This window comes from Seriola aureovittata, chromosome 18, assembly GCF_021018895.1.
Source record: "Seriola aureovittata isolate HTS-2021-v1 ecotype China chromosome 18, ASM2101889v1, whole genome shotgun sequence".
Taxonomy (NCBI): Eukaryota; Metazoa; Chordata; class Actinopteri; order Carangiformes; family Carangidae; genus Seriola; species Seriola aureovittata.
Genome location: NC_079381.1, coordinates 24,450,001 through 24,470,017, shown reverse-complemented (window position 1 = coordinate 24,470,017; position 20,017 = coordinate 24,450,001). Strand labels below are relative to the sequence as shown.

General features: G+C 41.7%; 4 protein-coding genes and 1 long non-coding RNA gene across 8 annotated transcripts in view; 3 read left to right on the top strand and 2 right to left on the bottom strand.

The window, feature by feature from the left end:
• The first annotated feature begins 22 nt into the window (after positions 1-22).
• abraxas1 (abraxas 1, BRCA1 A complex subunit) lies at positions 23-4,517 on the top strand. Its single transcript, XM_056404470.1, has 9 exons — positions 23-157; positions 1,812-1,902; positions 2,281-2,317; positions 2,412-2,478; positions 2,556-2,752; positions 3,374-3,493; positions 3,593-3,677; positions 3,779-3,890; positions 3,995-4,517. The coding sequence occupies exons 1-9, from the start codon at positions 77-79 to the stop codon at positions 4,288-4,290; spliced, it is 1,086 nt and encodes a 361-aa protein (XP_056260445.1). The 5' UTR covers positions 23-76; the 3' UTR covers positions 4,291-4,517.
• Positions 4,518-5,237: 720 nt separating this feature from the next.
• On the bottom strand, positions 5,238-6,515 carry mrps18c (mitochondrial ribosomal protein S18C). Its single transcript, XM_056404471.1, has 6 exons — positions 6,395-6,515; positions 6,170-6,216; positions 5,992-6,075; positions 5,698-5,755; positions 5,555-5,614; positions 5,238-5,372 (listed from the first exon to the last, which is right to left on the bottom strand). Exons 1-6 carry the CDS (start codon positions 6,453-6,455, stop codon positions 5,296-5,298), a joined length of 387 nt encoding a protein of 128 aa, XP_056260446.1. The 5' UTR covers positions 6,456-6,515; the 3' UTR covers positions 5,238-5,295.
• Positions 6,516-6,953: 438 nt separating this feature from the next.
• On the top strand, positions 6,954-19,345 carry helq (helicase, POLQ like). Of its 4 annotated transcripts, none has more exons than XM_056404462.1 (18): positions 6,954-8,039; positions 9,020-9,677; positions 10,588-10,766; positions 11,893-12,093; positions 12,179-12,251; positions 12,329-12,426; positions 12,559-12,657; positions 13,282-13,427; positions 13,508-13,747; positions 15,208-15,349; positions 15,956-16,060; positions 16,134-16,341; positions 17,538-17,695; positions 17,772-17,870; positions 17,978-18,151; positions 18,249-18,362; positions 18,923-19,057; positions 19,173-19,345. In XM_056404462.1, exons 1-18 carry the CDS (start codon positions 7,860-7,862, stop codon positions 19,254-19,256), a joined length of 3,093 nt encoding a protein of 1,030 aa, XP_056260437.1. In that variant the 5' UTR covers positions 6,954-7,859; the 3' UTR covers positions 19,257-19,345. The 4 variants fall into 4 exon arrangements, with proteins under 4 accessions (XP_056260437.1, XP_056260438.1, XP_056260435.1 ...); XM_056404463.1 differs by having other exon boundaries at positions 19,151-19,345; XM_056404460.1 differs by having other exon boundaries at positions 18,832-19,057.
• Positions 13,603-16,028, bottom strand: LOC130187038 (uncharacterized). The gene is made up of 3 exons (XR_008830379.1): positions 15,886-16,028; positions 15,156-15,325; positions 13,603-13,737 (listed from the first exon to the last, which is right to left on the bottom strand). It is a non-coding gene; the product is annotated as an uncharacterized LOC130187038 (long non-coding RNA).
• A 126-nt stretch (positions 19,346-19,471) lies between the features above and the next one.
• hpse (heparanase) overlaps positions 19,472-20,017 on the top strand; it is a 10,107-nt gene continuing 9,561 nt past the window's right edge. The window contains exon 1 of the mRNA XM_056404466.1: positions 19,472-19,612. The gene's annotated coding sequence lies outside the window, so the exon portion shown is untranslated. The remainder of the gene's footprint in view (positions 19,613-20,017) is intronic.

The following is a 20,017-nucleotide window of genomic DNA, read 5'->3' as shown; positions in this document are numbered from 1 at the left end:
ACGCAGCGTTCTACTGCGCTTATGCTGCGCTGCAGTGACGTTCGGGAAGGACCGATCTTTGTTATGAAGAAGCAGCATGGCGGAACCGACTGTCCGAATGTCTGGGATCGTGTTAGCTTCTCTGATGTTTCAGCACGTCAACAGTGATTCAGACGTGGTGAGTGACGCGTTTATACCCGATTAAAACCGACGTGTTTTCAACGGAGCATTCTGAGCTGTTAGCTAAAGTGCTTCGTGTCACGGAGGGAAGCTAGCAAACAGAACTCAGGTGTCCCGACGTCGCTAAACTTTAAAGTTGATTAGTTCTTGTTTAGTAATGCAGCTGTTGAGGTTTCAGTTTGTTCTTTGGAGCAGTGGAGAAATGTTTGTTGTTTATGAAGCTAAAACTCTCACCAAGGTGTTCCTGAAACTTTTCAGCCAAGCTAACGCGTCAACATTTCCCACACACCAGACTCTTTAAAATCCTGTAGTTTCACAGTTTCTCTGTAGTATAAATATTTATACATACTCATGAAAGATGACTGAATACATTTTAAAAGTAATTCGAGTTTGATGGTGAATCTGGCAAATGTATAATCCAACAAGTGATTATTACATGAGTCAAATATCAACTTAAAGAACTGGCGCCCAGTTACCGCCCATCACTGTGTACAAGTACCACCAGCAGGAAAGTACTGTTTACTTCATTATCCAATACTCTGTGTACAAGTACCACCAGCAGGAAAGTACTGTTTACTTCATTATCCATTACTCTGTGTACAAGTACTACCAGCAGGAAAGTACTGTTTACTTCATTATCCATTACTCTGTGTACAAGTACTACCAGCAGGAAAGTACTGTTTACTTCATTATCCATTACTCTGTGTACAAGTAGCACCAGCAGGAAAGTACTGTTTACTTCATTATCCAATACTCTGTGTACAAGTACTACCAGCAGGAAAGTACTGTTTACTTCATTATCCATTACTCTGTGTACAAGTACCACCAGCAGGACAGTACTGTTTACTTCATTATCCATTACTCTGTGTACTAAGTGCATTTACTCAAGTACTGTATTTAAGTACTCAGTTTGATGCTACTTTATATTTCTGCTTCACTACATTTTAAGAGGGAAATATTGTACTTTTTACTCATCTATATTTATTTAATAACTTAAGTCACTTTGCAGATCCATTAAAATGAATTAAAATAAGACTTTATTGACCCTTGGGGGAAAGTCACAAACTGCCCAGCAGTATATAAAGTATTAAAATGAGCTCCACCTTCACCAGCTGCAGGATTAAAGTGATGATCACATTAATGCATCAATAATTACAAATCTATAATATACTATACATTATTCTGAAATGAGCCATCTGCTTGAAAAGCATGTTTATATTTAGGTGCTAATATGTTTGTACTTTTACTAACAGTAAAATGATCAATCACAGCTTCGCAGAAATGGAGGCGATGTCTTCAAATGTTTTTTGTTTTGTTCAACCAACAGTTAAAAACTAAAATATTCAGTTTACAGTGAAATCTGTCAAAGAAAAGCAGCAATTCCTCTCATTTCAGAGGCTGAAATTAGAGGATATTTGTCTTTGTTTGACTATTGAAAAATTAGTGAAATGATCAGTTATCCAAATAGTTACCTCTTATTTTTCTGTTGACTAATCAGTTAATCTATAAACTCTATTCAGTTTTATCTTATTGTCTTCTTTATGATTTGTTTGCTTTTTGAATCCTGTTCCTGAGTCTTTTTAATCCCTGTGTTAGTTTCACTTGTCTTGTTGTATAATCCCACTTTGTTTGGGTCCGTCCCGTCGCCTCAGGAGGGTCTCATCCTCGGAGAGAGTAAATTTGAGGAGCAGGTCACAATCAGCGACTCTCAGGCTGATCACATCCACATAGAGGAAATCTACAGTGAGTTCATCTCAGTCACACGCAGCGTTACTTCCTGGTCCATGGACTGTAACCGAGTACATTTACACGCACTGTAGTACTTTCTACTGCATTATATTCCTCTGACAGTTATAATTACTAGTTACTTTATAGATTAAGATTTTGCAAACAAAATAAATTATAATTATAATCCTGCAAATTGTGAAATATGAGAATATTTTACTGCAGATCTTTTACTTTGATACTTTAACTACAGGAAGCTGATGTTACTTTTATACTGAAATAGTTTTGACCTGAAGGATTTTTACATTTACATTGTGATATTCATACTTTTACTTCACTGAAGTATCTGGATCCTTCCTCCACTGTTCTATAATAAGTCTTTTATTTTGTCAACAGATATCCAGAAGCACGTCGCCTGCCACAAACTGAACACGTGAGTCTCTGTCTGTTAACGCTGCAGATGTTTTGCAGCTGGAGTCGATCAGTTGTGTTAATGTCACACTGTGTTTTCGTTTGTGTGTGTGAAGCTTTTACAACAGTGTAGGAGACGTGAGCGTGGAGGCGGTGAAGAGGCTCCTGCCAGACAATAAGCAGGTAAGTACAAACCCTCAGACTGTACCTGTGGATGTGAACCTGCCGTGACTGATGGAGCTGCTGTGGTCGGTGTGGAGGAGAGTGTGATTGGTTGGTACAGGCAGCGCAGGAACACGGATCAGCTGATGTCGTTCAGGGAGAAGATCGTGCACGAGAACCTGAAGACATCTCTGTCCAACCCTCACATGATCTTTGTGCTGCTGACGCCCAGCAAGCTGACATCACCAGGCTCCACCCACAGGATGGAGTACGCCGCCTTCATCTCCCGCAGCAGGTGACACACACACACACACACACACACACACACACACACACACACACACACACCAGCTGCAACTAACGACTGTTATCGATTAATCTGCTGATTATTTTCTCTATTAATCTTTTTGTCTATAAAACGTCAGAAACAGTGAAAAATGTCTCTTACATTATATTTTCCTTCGACAGGAGACGACTTCTTATTGTCTTATTGTCTTATTGTTTTATAGTTTTATTGTTTTATGCAACAAAAAGCTCAACTTCAAAGTATTTGTCATTTTTGCTTGAAAACAATTTAGCAATCATTAAAATAATTGACAGATCTTCCATCAGAATATGGAGTAATTAAATTAGCTCCACTTTACACATTAATGTATCAGAAATTATAATAAAGTCATTATGATTGATTTTCTTTGGATTGACTAAAGATTAATCAGCTAATTGTGGTAGCTTCAGCGCTGATACATCTGCACACACGTCTGAATCCAGGAGTTTCGTTTCCTCTTCTGTCAGTTCAGTCACAGATCTGAATTCAGTTTGAAATCTCTTATATTCATGTTTAAAACCTTTATCCTCCAGTTAAAGTCAGAACATGTGATGCTGGTGAAATACTGTCTCTTCTTCTTCTGTGGTGCAGGAAGTTCATCAATGTTCCTGTTCTGGTTAATAACCTGGGTTTACTGGAGCAGCTGTCGTACTGGAAGGTGTCGGCTCCCTGCTCCGCGGCCGGTTACAACCTCACCATGAAGAAACACGGGTACGCCCCCGCTCACACACACGCCTGCATCACGTCTGTGTGTGTGTGTGTGTGTGTGTGTGTCTCTGCTCCTGTAACTGTGACTTCCTGCTGCTTCAGGTCTAAATTCTTCTCCTCCAACGGGCTCCTGAGAGAAGTGAACGAAGTGAATAAAATGAACGAGTCCCTGCAGGCGGAGCTACAGGTGAGGGGCGGGGGGAGCTGCTGTCGTGTGTGTGTGTGTGTGTGTGTGTGTACTTCCTGCAGCTACACACACACACACGGTCTGTGTTTTGCGTTGGACAGAAGGCGTGCAGAGACGTGGAGGAGAGTGAACGAGTGGTGGAGACGCTGCAGGCCGACGTTTCAGCTCTGAGGAGCCGCGTCCGAGAGAAGAGGCAGAGCAAGGCGGGAACAGGTGAGCTCAGTGTGTGTGTGTGACGCTCACATGATGAGCTGTGATGAGGCCGCAGGGATCAGAGTCTCACTCTGTAGGTGACAGTTGTGTCTCTCTCTGATCAGAGCCGGTCGAGGATCCACCTGAACAGAAGAACAACCTGCTGCTGCACGAGGCCGTCAGAGCTCTGTTCTCCTGCTCGCCTCTCTTCCACACTCAGACTCTCACCCTCGAGGCCTTCCCTGTTCCCGCCGTCTGCTGCGGCGCCGAGCGGGACGACGGAGACGACGACTCCACGTCAGACGCACTGAAGACTCAGGAAACTCTGTCTCTGCTGAACCAGAACAGGACGAACTGTCGGAAGAGGCTGAAAGAGACGACGGAGGGGAGGGAGAGGAAACGCAGGAAGAACCAGTCCTGATGAGAAACACTAAACTGGATTCATCAAAGTCAGACTCCATCTTTTTATCAGCTGTTGTTGGTCACATGATTCTAACGTCACTAAGCTCAGTTGGACGGTGATGACGGTTGGTGTTGATGACTGAACGTCGGCTCTGGAAATGTACAGTTTGTGTATTTTGAATTGTTTAAAAATCGTTTATTGATAAAGACGTTTTGTTTGGTTAAAAAAAAAGTGTTGCTGTCATTGACTGAGAATCTGAACCAACAACAGTTAAAATACTGCGAGACACAATTCAACAGTCATTAGAAAGTTCACACACATAAGACACAAGTAAAAAATACTTTGTTCAGGTCGAGATTTTACTGTTGAAAAATATTCAGATACAAACTTTTACCTCAAAATCAAGTCATTTGTTTTAATACTGAAGTTTTTAACCTTCAAGTCATTAAGAGAAATTAAGTTTTCAAGAAGAAAACACTAAGTCGATCAACAGGAAAATAATCAGCAGCTGGTTTGACCATGTTTTATCATTATCAGCTGCTTGTTTTACATCTGAACTGAGTCTGTGGCTTCTGAACTGATGGTCGGACAAAACAAGATATTTGGAGACGACATCGAGGTTCGTGTTTTTTTTGTGGCATTTGTCTTTTTATTGTAGCTGCAGTGAGAGAGAGGAAAGTTGGAGAGAGAGGAAAGTTGGAGAGAGCAGCAAACGGCCTTGAGTTGGACTCAAACCCTCAATTCTTGACACGAGAGATTTTACCTGAGAGACTCACGTTTTAATTCTGTTCATCAGCTGATCGTTTCCTCAGATTTCTTCAGTTCAGGGTGAAAAACACAAAGGAAGTTCTGGCTGACTGAAGTGTAAAAGATGAGTTTGACCTTTGGGACATGAACACTTCAGTTCATTAGGAGAAACTAACGAGGTGGAGGAGACGGACTTTACAAACTGACACCCACTCAGGTCAGAAATTACAGGGTTTAATTAACACATGAACACAGATTAAATAACACACTGATCCACTAATCCAGATGTTTGATTCCACACACGTTGGGGTCCCTCATGAGCTGTGGGTGCTTGTGGGTCACCGACATGAAACCTGGGGGGAGAACATTGGACAGAGTCAGGTGAGTGAAAATCACTGTGAAAGCACCTGGTGACAGGTGCAGCAGATTCCAGCAGTGACCAAAGATAAATATCTTAAACCTGAACAACCACATCTTCACTGATTATTATTAACTTTAACACTGAGTAAATCCTGTCTGACAGACGGGTATTTACCCATGGAGTGAGCTTTCTTTATGGCTTTGGAGACTTCCTTCTGTTTTCTTCCACACAGGCCTGAAACAGAGACAACGTGGATCAGTTCAGATCTCCTGCTGTGACGTCAGCCGACAGGTGCAGTGTAATGTGCAGCCGCTCACCTGTGATGTGTCGGCCATAGATTCTGCCTGTGTGAGGGGAGATGAACTGGGACAGCAGCTGCAACGAACACGGGTAAATACACTTAGTGACGTCACACAAAGTGTGTCGAGTATTACTGCAGATGTGACGTCAATGATTACGTCTTAAGCTTTATTTAAAGTCTTGTAAACGTGCTGGTTGACGCGGTGTGTCCAGGTAAACCTGCGTCACAGCACATCGATTTAACCCAGCTTCAACACAACTGACAAACACACGTATGACGTCAGGGTAAGAGCCTCAGGTGCCTCACTCACCTGAACATTTTTGTAGTCCACCTTGACGTTGCAGAGGACACAGCCTTTCTCTGCTTCTTTGTACGGGTTTTCCATTTTTACGAGCTTCAACGTGCAGATAAAACAATATTGTGTTATTAAATTAACCCTGTTATTAGTGATTTATAACTGTAATATTATTATATAACTCATTACCCACCATGTCATCTCTCTGTTGGACTACATGTGAAGTCAAACGTCTTAAACCTGCAGAAATACATGTTGTTATCAGAGCAGCTCGTTTTCTCGCAGGCTAACGTTAGCATTAGCATCTGCTGACACAGGATCAGAATCACATTGAAAACAAACGGCGACATTTTCTTTTACAACCGGATAAACTCAGTGACACGTTCACACAGACGTTACAGTGTTTATTTCCTCTTACTTGTGTTTCCATGTTGAGGTAAAACGGGGTTTAGCCGCTGCAGCAACCTCAGAGACAGCATTTTGACCTGACACAGGACAGGAAGCCGTCCGGCACCTGAAAGTGTCCGGTGTCTCGTCACTGAGTTTAGTTCCTAAAACTTCTAACAACTTTTTTGGGGCTTTGTAAGGGGTTAAAAGGGGGCAATTAATTAATGAAAACATAATCAACCATCAATAATACAATACTGCTGAGTAGTTTCTATGTTATATTTTATCATGATTTTTTAAAATGAGATGTTACAACGAAATTCTTTCCAAAAAATGTTTGAATAAGGAAAGTGGCTCCAAAATAAACGTAATTTTGTTTCATCATCCAGTCAAGTTGCTGAAAGAGCAATTATTATCAATGTCGTTTTTTTTAGTTTGTTTTTTTTTGTTTTTTTTTACAAATAACAACTTCTAAAGTTATTTTTTGTGAATAGAGGGAAGGTTGAATTATAGCTTCGTTTGCAAATAGTAAATAAATAAGTAACGTGATTTTTTTTTTAATTTATTCATTTATTTATTTTACTATTTTAAATTTCGAACATGAATGCACTTGGTTCCGTTTTGATGTTTTTTTCTCGGGAAAGTTTAACCGTTACCCTATTCAAAGATATAACAAGACAAGACATAAATCCCCCCTGAATCAGCGACGTAGTTCCACATCTCGCTAACAAATGTATTATCAATAAATTTAGTGAAATTATTTGTGATTACAACGTCGCATTAATCTCATCATGTGATTTTTCACCAGAATCTCTTTAATTTTCATTGTTTGCAGCTCATTGTTAGCATGCTAAGCACTTTAGCGACACGGCACAAGCAAAAAAAAAAAAAAGCTACGAATTGTCATAAAATGGCGCCGCTTTAGTAGCGCCAAGTAACAAGTAGCAAGTAACAACAAAAATGGAATAAATTAAGTAATGAAACAATTAGTTTTACGAGCGAGCTAACTGGTAAAACGGAAACGGAAATGATGTTGGGATTTCTCTCTTGCTCTAACGAAGCTGTTCAGAGATTTAAATGTGATGCTCTCAGAGCTGTTGGTGGCTTCGCTTGAACTAAACGAGCGGTTTTTGTTAAATTATCTCGGCGACAGAACTTTATACATTTTAACGGACAATTATAATTAATCTGTTGCGTTTATCGTGACAGGTGAACACGCTGAGGGAGCGAACTGGGCCGTTAAACTGTCAGGAGTAAGCTAGCTAACATAGTAGGTTACGTTGGTTAGGTTTTTTTTATCTGAACAAAAACACGTTTAACGGTGCTGTTAATGACTTTTAACAACGTTAATACAGAAGTATAATTGATAACGATGTACAGGAGTGTGTAGCAGTGTCTCAGCTCCTCTCCTGTGGACAGTTAACTGTCAGTGTCACAGTCTCTGTTCACCTGCTGACACAGTTTCAACATGTAGCACCGGCTGAACCTGAGCAGTGATGAATGCTGGGAAGCAGGAAATCCAAATAAAAAGAGTTTCCTCGAAGAAAAGGTCGAGGGTCAGCCTGCAGACTCACCTGACACCTGCCAGGAAGAAGAGAGGAGGGGGAACCTGTCTACAGCAATGTCCCAGAAACAGGAAGCTTAGCAGCATCATGGCTCAGATACAACCTGCTGAGGTGTGTTACCATCATCCAAGCATTGATCCTGAGCCCATAGATTCAGATAGTTTCAATCATTTTTCAAACAGAAATGCCAAATGTTCATCACGTCTAGCCTCTCAAATGTGAAGGTGTTGTTTTGTCTTTGTCTTAATTAGAGCTGAAGTGATTCATATACTGCAAAATGTCATTTTTAAGCTTAAATATCAAAACATTCAGGTTCCAGCTCTAATGTGAATATTTGATCATTTTCTTTGACTTCTGTGATTTGAAACTGAATCTGTTTGGATTTTTTGGCTGTTGGATATTTGATATACATTTTTCACCGTCTACTGACATTTTAAAGATTAAACTTTTAAAAGTAAGATAATCAGCAGATGAAATGGGGCTGCAACTAAAAATAGTTTTCATTATAGATTAAAAGTGAAGGATCTAGTGTTTTAGAGCCTGACACACCATGAATGATGAACTCCAGCTGACATGAGGAGTTCATGTTTGTTTGGTTTTCATGCACGTCTTTATTATTTAACACCAATTTGGATTTATCACAAATTTTCAGAGGTAATTACTACCTGGTAACTCCAGTATGACATTACAGGACTTTGATCTGTCTCCTGCCTTGATGAAAGTAAGTCGCTGTAATAATCATTTATTTGTTTTTTTATAAGATATAGGAAAATAGTGACGTATGTTGATCATATTTTTCTCAAAGCCCAAAGAGAAATCTTCAAATGCCATGTTTTGTTTGATAAACAGTTTAAAACCCAAATATATTCAGTTTATTATAAAACACATTCAGTTTATTATCAGATCTGACCCACAAAAGCAGCACATCTTTACGTTTTAGAGTTTGGAACCAGCAAATATGTGCTGTGTTTATCTGCTAAATGACACAAGTGATTAGTAAACCATTGATTTCCGCTCAGGTTTCGGCCTCCACTGATCCGAGGACATGCAGCTGCATCAGGTGTAACTGTGTAACTGTGTTTATTCGGCAGTACTGCAGCGACAGTGAGGACTTATTCGGGGACTATGACAGTCTCCTGGAGGGCAGCTCCTTCCTGGCGAAGCTGGACGATGCAGAACAAAGTGAAAGGCAGCGTGACGTCCAGACTTCACCTCACATCGTCGCTGTGGATCAGCAGGACTTCAGGACTCTGAGACTGGCCGAGGAGGCCGTCCGGACTTGGTCCGGTGAGGACAACCTCACAGACTCCATCTTAAACGGACTCGGAGACGAACCCTTTGAGGACCTGCCGTCCAGCCAGGTTCAGTTTCAGGAACAGGTGGATGAACATGTGAAGAGGAGCCGGCTGCAGGACGGAGGGAAAACCTCGACACCTTCCAGAGACACTGAGGGGACAGCTGAGGCGGGGACGGACAGGAACATGGACGATAAGACAAAGAGACGAAGCAAAGCGAGAAGGAGTGTGACGGACCAGCTGAAGAGGACGATGCTCGGTAACGCTGCCTCTCCCTCAAATCTTTCTCGGACCGTGGTGTTAAAGGAGGCGGTGGTTTCCGAGGAGATGAGCGTCGCCATGCAGGCCATGGAGACGGTGTCAGCTGAGACGCCCGACCTCGGGCCCTTCTATGGACTCCCCTCCAAAGTAAAAGACCTGATGCACAAACTGAGAGGAATCCAGAAGTTATATGGTGATGCACCGTTCTGTCTGATTTTTCTGTCAATCAGTCAATTTTAATTATTAATTCACACTGATTATTATAAAATGCTCATTGAACTTCCCAGAGACACAAAGTGACGACTTCAAATGTTTGGTTCTGTTTGTTCAGCAGTTAAAACCCAAAGAGATTCAGTTCATTCTGAGATGTGACGAAGAAAAGTAGAAAATTCTCACATTTCAGAGGCTGAAACAAAAGATTTATTATTAATCAATTACCATAATAGTTCCTGATTATTCTCTGTTGATCAACTAATCAATCAACTATTAATCAACTTATTGTTTCAGCCCTCGTCTATCACTTTTTGTGCAGGTTAATCAAAGTGCTTTAAAGACGGAAAGGTCAAAACAGTTTCTCAAATAACGACAGTCACGATAAAACCAATTTATAATTTTTTTTTTTTAATAAGTAAATAGATAATTAAAATACAAAATGATTCTAGATAAAGTAGACATTGAGAAAGTGACAAACAAAATTGAAAAATAAACAATTAAATAGAATAAATAAAGGCCACAGTGTCAAAACGACTGTAGATCAACAGAAGTTTTATTGACAGTCTCTTTAAAACAAATGATACATTTTCCTGGTTCCAGCTTTTGTGATGTAACTTTCTTTTTCTTCTATGATGTTTAATTGAGTATTTCTGGGTTTCAGTCAGATTAAAAAAAGGACATTTGAAGACGTCATCTTGTGTTTTTATGGGTGTTTTTCACAGTTTTCTGACTAATCAATAAATTGTGAAAATAATAAATGACATTTTTAGTGTATATATATATATATCTATATATACATGTTTTTGTTGGGGTTAAACAATCGGTGAGCTGCAGAGCTGTGCAGGTGGATTTTGTGGACGTTTTAAGTCTTTGTTCCTCCTGTGTTTCAGATTGGCAGGAGACGTGTCTGAACCTGGACTGTGTCCAGCAGAGGAAGAATCTGATCTACTCTCTTCCCACCAGCGGAGGGAAAACTCTGGTGGCAGAGATCCTCGTCCTCAGAGAGCTGCTGTGCAGGAAGAAGGACTGTCTGTTCATCTTACCTTATATATCTCTGGTGCAGGAGAAGGTACAGAGACCAGAGAAACACTGAGGCATGAAAACAGATCTGTTGATCTGAGCTCACCAATAACAACAACAGTCAGTTTACATGTTCAAAATACTCAAGTATAATGTTTTAATTCGGTTTTTAAAGAGCTCAGTTTTTACAAGCAGATTGTCCAGCTCAGTTTGAACATGTGGCACAGAGCAGCTAAAGTTAGAGATCAATAATGAACATTACAACTGCTCATTAAAGAGAATCTATCAGCTGTGATAAAGTTCAGTCTACAGTGATAGATTTAGATCTAGATTTCAGGTGGAGAGCGAGGCTGCATATATATATATATACATACATATATATATAATATCATGATAATCAAGCACAGAGATGAAAGCTGAACAATAATCAAACTAACAGAACGCTTATTCGTTTTTGTACAGAAATCCAATTATGGTGTTTGATTAAATAGGTAATAATTAATTCTACATGGATCTTGTGATTCTGTTATCTAACAAGATTCCTAAATATTTGCGACATTGAACAATTTCAGTCCGATCAATCAATGTTTGATGAGGGAGATCTGAATTAAGAGAAGACCTCTGACATAAAAAATGGAATCATCTGCATAAAAATGTACGTCACAGTTTCACAGAGATGATATCAATGTAAATATAGAGAGTAGAAGGGGACCGAGAGCAGAGCCTGGTGGGACACCTTTCCTAAACTTCACAGCACTGGATCTTTGAACCAGTAGTTGTTATAATAAAAATAATATATTATTTATAGCACTTGTCTAAACCCGCGTTACAACGTGTTTTACACAAGGCAGCAAAATAAAACATGCAAGTTATAATTAAAACGCGCAAATCAGAAATACAAATAGACCAAAGGTGAATAAAGAGTTCAATCAATCAAACTTTATTTGTACAGCACTTTTCATACAGGTTAGTTCAGTTCAAAGATCTTCACAGACTGATGAGCTGAAAAGAAAAGGACAAATCAAGTGAGAAAGCTGAGAATGAGATACAATAAAATAGATCGAAAAAGCTTTAATAAACAAAAGCAAACAAAACTAAAAAGTTGTAAATAAAATTAAAATAAAATCAGGAAAAGCTCTACGATAACAGTTTGTTTTAATCCTGGTTGTTTTCAGGTGCGGGGGTTGGCGAGCTTCGGCCTGGAGCTGGACTTCACGGTGGAGGAGTACGCCGGCAGTAAGGGCAAGTTCCCGCCGGTGAGGAGGAGGAACACGAGCTCGCTGTACATCGCCACCATAGAGAAAGCTCACAGCCTGGTGAACTCTCTGATAGAGAGCGGGCGGCTGGAGAACCTGGGGCTGCTGGTGGTTGATGAGGTACAACAGCTTTATAATAATGAATATAATCAAAGGGGTTTTACATATTAAAGGGTTAACGCGCTGTGTTTTTCTTCACGTGCAGCTTCACATGCTGGGAGACGGCAGCAGAGGGGCGGTTATTGAAATGACGCTGGCTAAAGTTCTGTATATGAGCAGTAAGTGATCACAGGTCTTTTTTATTGATCTTTTAATCAGTGAATTAAATGAATGATTCTCCTGTTTTCTCCTCCAGGAAACACTCAGATCATCGGGATGAGCGCCACTCTGGGAAACATCAGAGACCTGCAGACGTTTTTAAAGGCTGAGAATTACACCAACGACTTCAGACCTGTAAGTCATTAAATCCTCCACAGCTGTTTTTAAAGCAGCTGATGTTCTGTATATGTTGTTATATACTTCAAACCAACAATGACAGTCTCTACTAACAGACACTGTGTGTGTCTTATTCCTCCGTCCTCTCAGGTGGAGCTGAAAGAATACGTCAAACTGAACGACACCATCTATGAAGTGGATCCAAAGGAAGAAGACTGCTTCAAGTTCTCACGTCTCCTCAACTTCAAGGTAAATGTACAGCTGAGTGGTGCGTTCACTGTCAGGCCAGAGATGCAGGAGAAGCACTCGACAGCGACATGATGCCAACACTGACTGTAGTTTATTATTCACCTGTCAGCAGGTAAGACCCTCCCACAGGTGACACTAACAGGTGTTTGAGCTGTGTGATGTGGGGTCAGCCTGTTATTGGTATATATTGTAACAGTAACGCCTTGATGCAGAAACATTCACCTGGACTCGAGGACGAACTGATTAGATTTTGGTGGCTAAAGGTCAAAGGTCAAGGTCACTGTGATCTCACAAAACTCTTTTTCACACGGCAATTATGACAAAGAAAAACGAGGATGTGACCTGAAACTAGTGCGAGAGGCGGAGGGATACGACCACGAGGAGGTGGTTCTAGTTTTCAAGACTGGACCTTTCTCTATTTTATCACGTATTTATTATCAATAAGTCAAAATCTCCCTCCTCCATCTTTTAGTTTTTGTAATGTGCAAAAGAAACTTGATGTCACAGTGTCAGACTTGTTCTTGTTCTACTGTTTGTAACGAGTGAGATCGTTGGCTGTGATCCTGAGGATTTCAGATGTGACATGAATACGACCGTGTGTCAGACGCCTGTGCTCTCCGTCAGTACTCCAGTGCCATGCAGAAGATCGACCCGGATCACATCATCGCTCTGGTCACTGAGGTCATTCCAACACATTCCTGTCTGGTCTTCTGTCCCACCAAGAAGAACTGTGAGAACGTCGCAGGGATGATCTGCAAATATCTGAAAGAGTGAGTCTGAGGGACTCTGGTCTCCTGGTCCGGGGTCGCCGGCGCCGACTGATCCGGTTTGTGTCTCTGATCCTGTTCAGGGACTTCCTGCGGCACAAGGAGGCGGAGAAGGCCGTCCTCCTCAGAGAGCTGCGGGACAGCGGGAACGGCTCGCTGTGTCCGGTGCTCAGGAGGACGGTGCCGTACGGTCTGGCCTATCACCACAGCGGACTGACCACGGAGGAGAGGAAGCTGGTGGAGGAGGCCTACTCCAACGGGGTCCTCTGTCTCCTCACCTGTACATCCACCCTCGCCGCAGGGATCAACTTACCTGCCCGCAGGTGAGACAGGAAGCAGCTAACTCGGTCTAAACAGGGAAATCTTTCAAACGTGGATACAAATACTAAACGTGCCACAAAAAACACGTTAATCACTCGAAATTCAAGATGGCCGCCATATCTGGCAAGGAAATGTTACTTTTTGCAATAAACTCATCCACTGTTTGTTTATATGAATAATCCAGGTGTCAGATACTACATTTTAACAATGTAGAAGGAGAATTTAGTACACTGTAAAAAATTAAATGGAATTATCTCAGCAAAAATAAAAAAAAACATTACTCAATAAAATATTTCTTAAAAAAATAAAATGTTACTCACAAAAATATACAAAAGAATAAAATATTACTCACAAAAAATATATAAAAAAATAAAATATTACTCACAAAAACATAACTAAAAAAAATATTACTCACAAAAAATATACAAAAAAATAAAATATTACTCACAAAAAATATACAAAAGAATAAAACATTACTCAAAAAAAACAAATTTTAATCACAAAAATATTTCTCAAAAAAATAAAATGTTACTCACAAAAATATACAAAAGAATAAAATATTACTCACAAAAAACATTACAAAGAAAATTACTCTCAAAAATTTTACTCACAAAAACAGAACTAAAAAAAATATTACTCAAAAAAATATTTCTTAAAAAAATAAAATGTTACTCACAAAAATATACAAAAGAATAAAATATTACTCACAAAAAATATATAAAAAAATTAAATATTACTCACAAAAAATATACAAAAGAATAAAATATTACTCACAAAAAATATACAAAAAAATAAAATATTACTCACAAAAAATATACAAAAGAATAAAACATTACTCAAAAAAAACAAAACATTACTCAAAAAAAACAAATTTTAATCACAAAAATATTTCTCAAAAAAATTAAATGTTACTCAAAAAATATACAAAAGAATAAAATATAACTCACTAAAAACAAAAAATTACTCTCAAAAATATTACTCTCAAAAACATAACTCAAAAAAAACAAATGTTACTCACAAAAATATATTAAAAAAATTAAATGTTACTCACAAAAAATATACAAAAGAATAAAATATTACTCACAAAAAATATACAAAAGAATAAAATATTACTCACAAATAACATAAAAAAAAATTACTCTCAAAAACATTACTCAAAAAAATATTACAAAAAAAAACCAAATTTAACTCTCAAAAATATTTCTCAAAAAAATAAAATATTACTCACAAAAAATATATAAAGAAATAAAATATTACTCACAAAAATATTAAATGTTACTCAAAAAATATATTTAAAAAATTAAATGTTACTCACAAAAAATATATTAAAATAATTAAATATTACTCACAAAAAATATTTCTTAAAAAAATAAAATGTTCACAAAAAATATACAAAAAAAATAAATTCACCTCATGAGAGGACGAGTGTAACCCGTCTCTGGGCCTGATGTCCTCTCTCCAGAGTCATCCTGCGGTCTCCGTACGTGGCCACAGACTTCCTGAAGAGGAGTCAGTACAAACAGATGGTGGGGCGGGCCGGGCGAGCAGGGATCGACACTGTGGGAGAGAGCGTCCTCATCCTGCAGGACAAGGACAGGAACATGGTGACTGCACTCAGACACACGATGAGGCTGCAGGAACTGATCTGGTCCCTGCTTCTCATGTTTCTCACTGTTCCCAGGAAATACCAGACCAGATAGTTAGAACTGATGGTCCGGTCTGAGTCTGGTTAAATTATCTCTGTAAGTCTGTAAATGTCTCGTTTTGTCCGAGCAACAAAACAAACAGAGATTCAAGGAAAGAAAGAAATATTCACTACTGAGAGTTGTTGGTATTCTTGCTGAAAAGATCAGCTGATTGTTTCAGCTCCAGAGAACGTCACTGAATGTTGATGTTAATCCTCAAACATCACAACTCTATAAAGGATTTGACGCCTGGTGTTTTCTGTTTTTCAGCTCTATAATATCCCAAGAAATAGTTTAAAATACATTATACATACATTTAAATACCTTTCCCACACAGGTGACGTCTTCAAATGTCTGGTTCTGTCTGAGCAACATGTTAAACACATTAAATCCTCATATTTAAGAGGCTGGAACCAGGAAATAAAGAAAAACTAAAAAAAGAAAAAGTAACTGACCTGGTTGTTTATCAGAATAATTGATTGCTGATTGATTTGTTGCAGCTCTAACTGACCTGTTGTGTTTCAGGCTCAGACTCTTGTGAGTGCGCCGATGGAGAACTGCTACAGTAACCTGCTGCATGACGAGGGGAAAGGCGTCCTGAGTCTCATCCTGTCTCTGATTGGACTGAATGTAAGTCCCTCTGTCATAGGCCAGGTGAGCCTACCTGTGTGGACGCTGCTGAACCGGCTCTGTGTTCCTGCAGATCACCACCTCGTCCGAGCAGCTGAGGGACTTCCTGAAGGGGACGCTGCTGTTCGTGCAGCAGACACAGCTGTGTGTGGGGAGGAGCCTGTGGGACGTGGTGACGCAGTGTGTCGACCTCCTGAAGGAGAAGGAGCTCATCACTGTGACCTCCGACCCACAGGGTCAAAGGCTGCAGGTCACCAAGCTGGGAAGAGCCACCTACAAAGGTAAACCGCTCCTGATGATGTCATCATGTCCTGATCACATGGGAGCTGATTCGTCTGCACCACCAGCGTCCAGCATCGCAAAGTCTGTGTGTGTTGTGCGTGTGTGTGTGTGTGTGTGTGTGTGTGTGTGTGTGTGTGTGTGTGCGTGTTTGTCTGTGTGTGTGTGTGTGCGCGTGTGTGTGTGCGTGTGTGTGCGTGTTGTGGTTGTCGGTGTGTTTGTGTGTGTGTGTGTGTGTGTGTGTGTCTGTCTGTCTGTCTGTCTGTGTGTGTGTGTGTGTGTGTGTGTGTGTGTGTGTTGTGGTTGTCTGTGTGTTTGTGTGCGTGTGTGCGTGTGTGTTGTGGTTGTCGGTGTGTGTGTGCGTGCGTGTGTGTGTGTGTCTGTGTGCGTGCGTGTGTGTGTCTGTGTGTGTGTGTGTGTGTGTGTGTGTGTGTGCGTGTGTGTTGTGGTTGTCGGTGTGTGTGTGTGTGTGTGTGTGTGTGTGTGTGTGTGTGTGTGTGTGTGTGTGTCTGTCTGTGTGTGTGTGTCTGTCTGTCTGTGTGTGTGTGTGCGCGTGTGTGTGTGTGTGTGTGTTGTGGTTGTCGGCGTGTATGTGTGTGTGTGTGCGTGTGTGTGTGTGTGTGTTGTGGTTGTCGGTGTGTGTGTGTGCGTGTGTGCGTGTGTGTTGTGGTTGTCGGTGTGTGTGTGTGTGTGTGTGTGTGTGTGTGTGTGTGTGTTGTGTGTGTGTGTGTGTGTGTGTGTGTGTGTGTGTGCGTGCGTGTGTGTGTGTGTGTGTGTGTGTGTGTGTGTGTGTGTGTGTGTGTGTGTGTGTGTCTGTCTGTGTGTGTGTGTGTGCGTGTGTGTGTGTGTGTGTGTGTGTGTGTGTGTGTGTGTGTGTGTGTGTGTGTGTGTGTGTTGTGTGTGTGTGTGCGTGTGTGTGTGTGTGTGTGTGTGTGTGTTGTGGTTGTCGGCGTGTATGTGTGTGTGTGTGCGTGTGTGTGTGTTGTGGTTGTCGGTGTGTGTGTGTGCGTGTGTGTGTGTGTGTTGTGGTTGTCGGCGTGTATGTGTGTGTGTGTGCGTGTGTGTGTGTGTGTTGTGGTTGTCGGTGTGTGTGTGTGTGTGTGGTTGTCGGTGTGTTGTGTGTGTGTGTGTGCGTGTGTGTGTGTGTGTTGTGGTTGTCGGTGCAGTGCAGTGACTCGTCTCCACCCCTGGTCCTCAGGCTCGGTGGATCTGACCTATAGTGACCTCCTGTACAGAGACCTGTGCAGGGGTCTGGAGGGTCTGCTGCTCAACAGTTACCTCCACCTGGTGTACCTGGTCACCCCGTACGACATGATCTCTCAGGTCAAACCCGACTGGATGATTTACTTCAGACAGGTACGGAGTCCCTGCTGGACGCTGATGTCTCGTTGTCTCCGTGTCTCTGTGTGACGCCGTGACCTTTGTTTTTCAGTTCACGCTGCTGTCGGCCGCGGAGCAGAAGATGTCTGCGGCCGTCGGCGTCCCCGAGAGTTTCGTTGCGAGAAAAGCTGCAGGACAGACGGTGAAGAACGTAAGAAGAGTCCCGTCTCTTGATCATGTGTGACGTCTGTGGACTGAGAGCAGCTGGTCGTGGTCACTCAGTGCGTGCCTCTTGTTGTTGTTGTTGTTGTGCTTCAGAGCGTGACCATGGCGGTGGTCAGCAGGATGTACCTGGCTCTGGTTCTGTTCTCGCTGCTGAAGGAAACGAACCTGTGGAGCGTGGCCGACCGGTTCCAGCTGAGCCGAGGATTCATCCAGACTCTGCTCAGCTCCTCGTCGGCTTTCTGCTCCTGCGTGCTGCACTTCACAGAGGTAACGCCGCCTCCCTCCTCTGTGTCTGCACAGAGAGGGTCACTGAGCTGACCTCAGACCTGCTGACCTCTGCTCGCTGTGTTGTGTGTGTGATCAGGAGCTGGAGGAGCTCTGGCCCTTTAAGGCTCTGCTGACGGAGCTGACGCGGAGGCTGAGCTACTGTGTGAAGGCGGAGCTCATCCCTCTGATGGAGGTGGCCGGAGTCATGGAGGTCAGTGTGAAACAGATAAGAGCGGGAAATCAGTCCCGACTGTCCTGATGTTTTATTTCACTTTCATTTTAGTTTTTTCAAAAGTTTTTTCATTGTAGTTTCAGATTCTTGAGCCTGAAACAGTCTGGTTCACTGTTTCCTGTCTGATCGGGTTTGTCCTGAAAATGAGGTAGTTACTGGAATAATCCTCATCCAGGTGGATGAAATCTCCTCCTGCTGCTGGACCATCTGCTCTGTGGTGGACTAACGCCTCCACAGGGGGGCGCCACAGAGCTGAGGTGGAGGGGCCCAGTTCCTCTCTGCTCCGTACTATAATTAGTATCATTCAGACAGGAGATTGTAATTAAATCAGTATTAATCTAAAAGATAATCGTGTGAACTTGTGACGTCTCGATCATGAAACGCATGTTCGTGTGCTTCAGTGTGACTTCACTTCCAGATGATGTCATTATCTCCGATGTCCCTCCAGAATAAAGCTCCAGAGAAACGGAGGCTCCTGCAGAACTTCCTGTTGTCAGGTTTCCTTCAGGGTGATGATCATCTGTCTGTGTTTCCTCCAGTCCCGAGCCAAGCAGCTCTACAACGCCGGCTACAAGACGCTGACTCACCTGGCCAACGCCGACCCCGCCCTCCTGTCCAGGGCCGTGGAAAACCTGTACAAGAAACAGGCCGACCAGATCGTGGCCTCGGCTAAAGTGAGTGTCACGTTGGTCCTCAGAGCTTCATCATCATCATCATCACGGCTCCTGACGGTGAAGGTGGTGATGTCATGATTAACACGTGAACAGATGGCGTGTCTCTGTGCTGCAGATGCTGGTGAATGAGAAGGCGGCGGCTCTTCAGGAGGAAGTGGACGAGCTGCTGATGACGCCGTTGGACCTTCCTCAGCTGTGACTCCTCAGAAGTTCCTGTCTCTGTCGACTGCTTCTGTTTTTATTGTTTCATCAGTGTGAAATATATCTTCATTAAAATAATGTAGACTCCCTGTGTTTAAAAACTCCTGATTATCATGAAGAACAGAAGAACACATCCACTAACGAGCCAGACGCTAATTCATTCTGAAGCTGCTCTCTATGAAAACTCTTTAACGTGGACAGATGATCAGTCACATCAGTCTGATGTTGTTCAGTCCTTTCACAGTCAGACCCAAACCAGCAGAGTGTCGGTCCGTCTCTCAACTCCTCCCTCCTGTCTCTGTGTCTCGGCTCATTGGTTCCTACTGACGACGTGAATCTGTGAAAACATCACAGGTACAAAGTTTTATTTTTAATTCCCTCAAACAGCTGATCACTGTAGTTTCTATCAAACAACCTGGAGGAAATGATGCATCTGTTGGGGACTATTTTCAGCGGCGGATTTCTCTGGTGGTCTCCGTTGTTCTTGTCGTCATGCGGCTTCAGCTCCATCAGCTGCACAAAGAGCGACATCATGTTCTTTTGACTGTCTGGAGGAATCACCTGAAGCTCTGATGTCATTATCGATCGATCAGTGGACTGTTTTAATGATTAATCAATCGGTTGTTTGAGTCGGAGGTGACGTCACGTCTGAACCCAAACTTCAGTTTATAATGAGAAGCTTTTATCAAAGTTAACAAGTTATCAAAACAGATGATTGATTTTCTGTTACTAACTAATCAAATAATAATAACAATAATA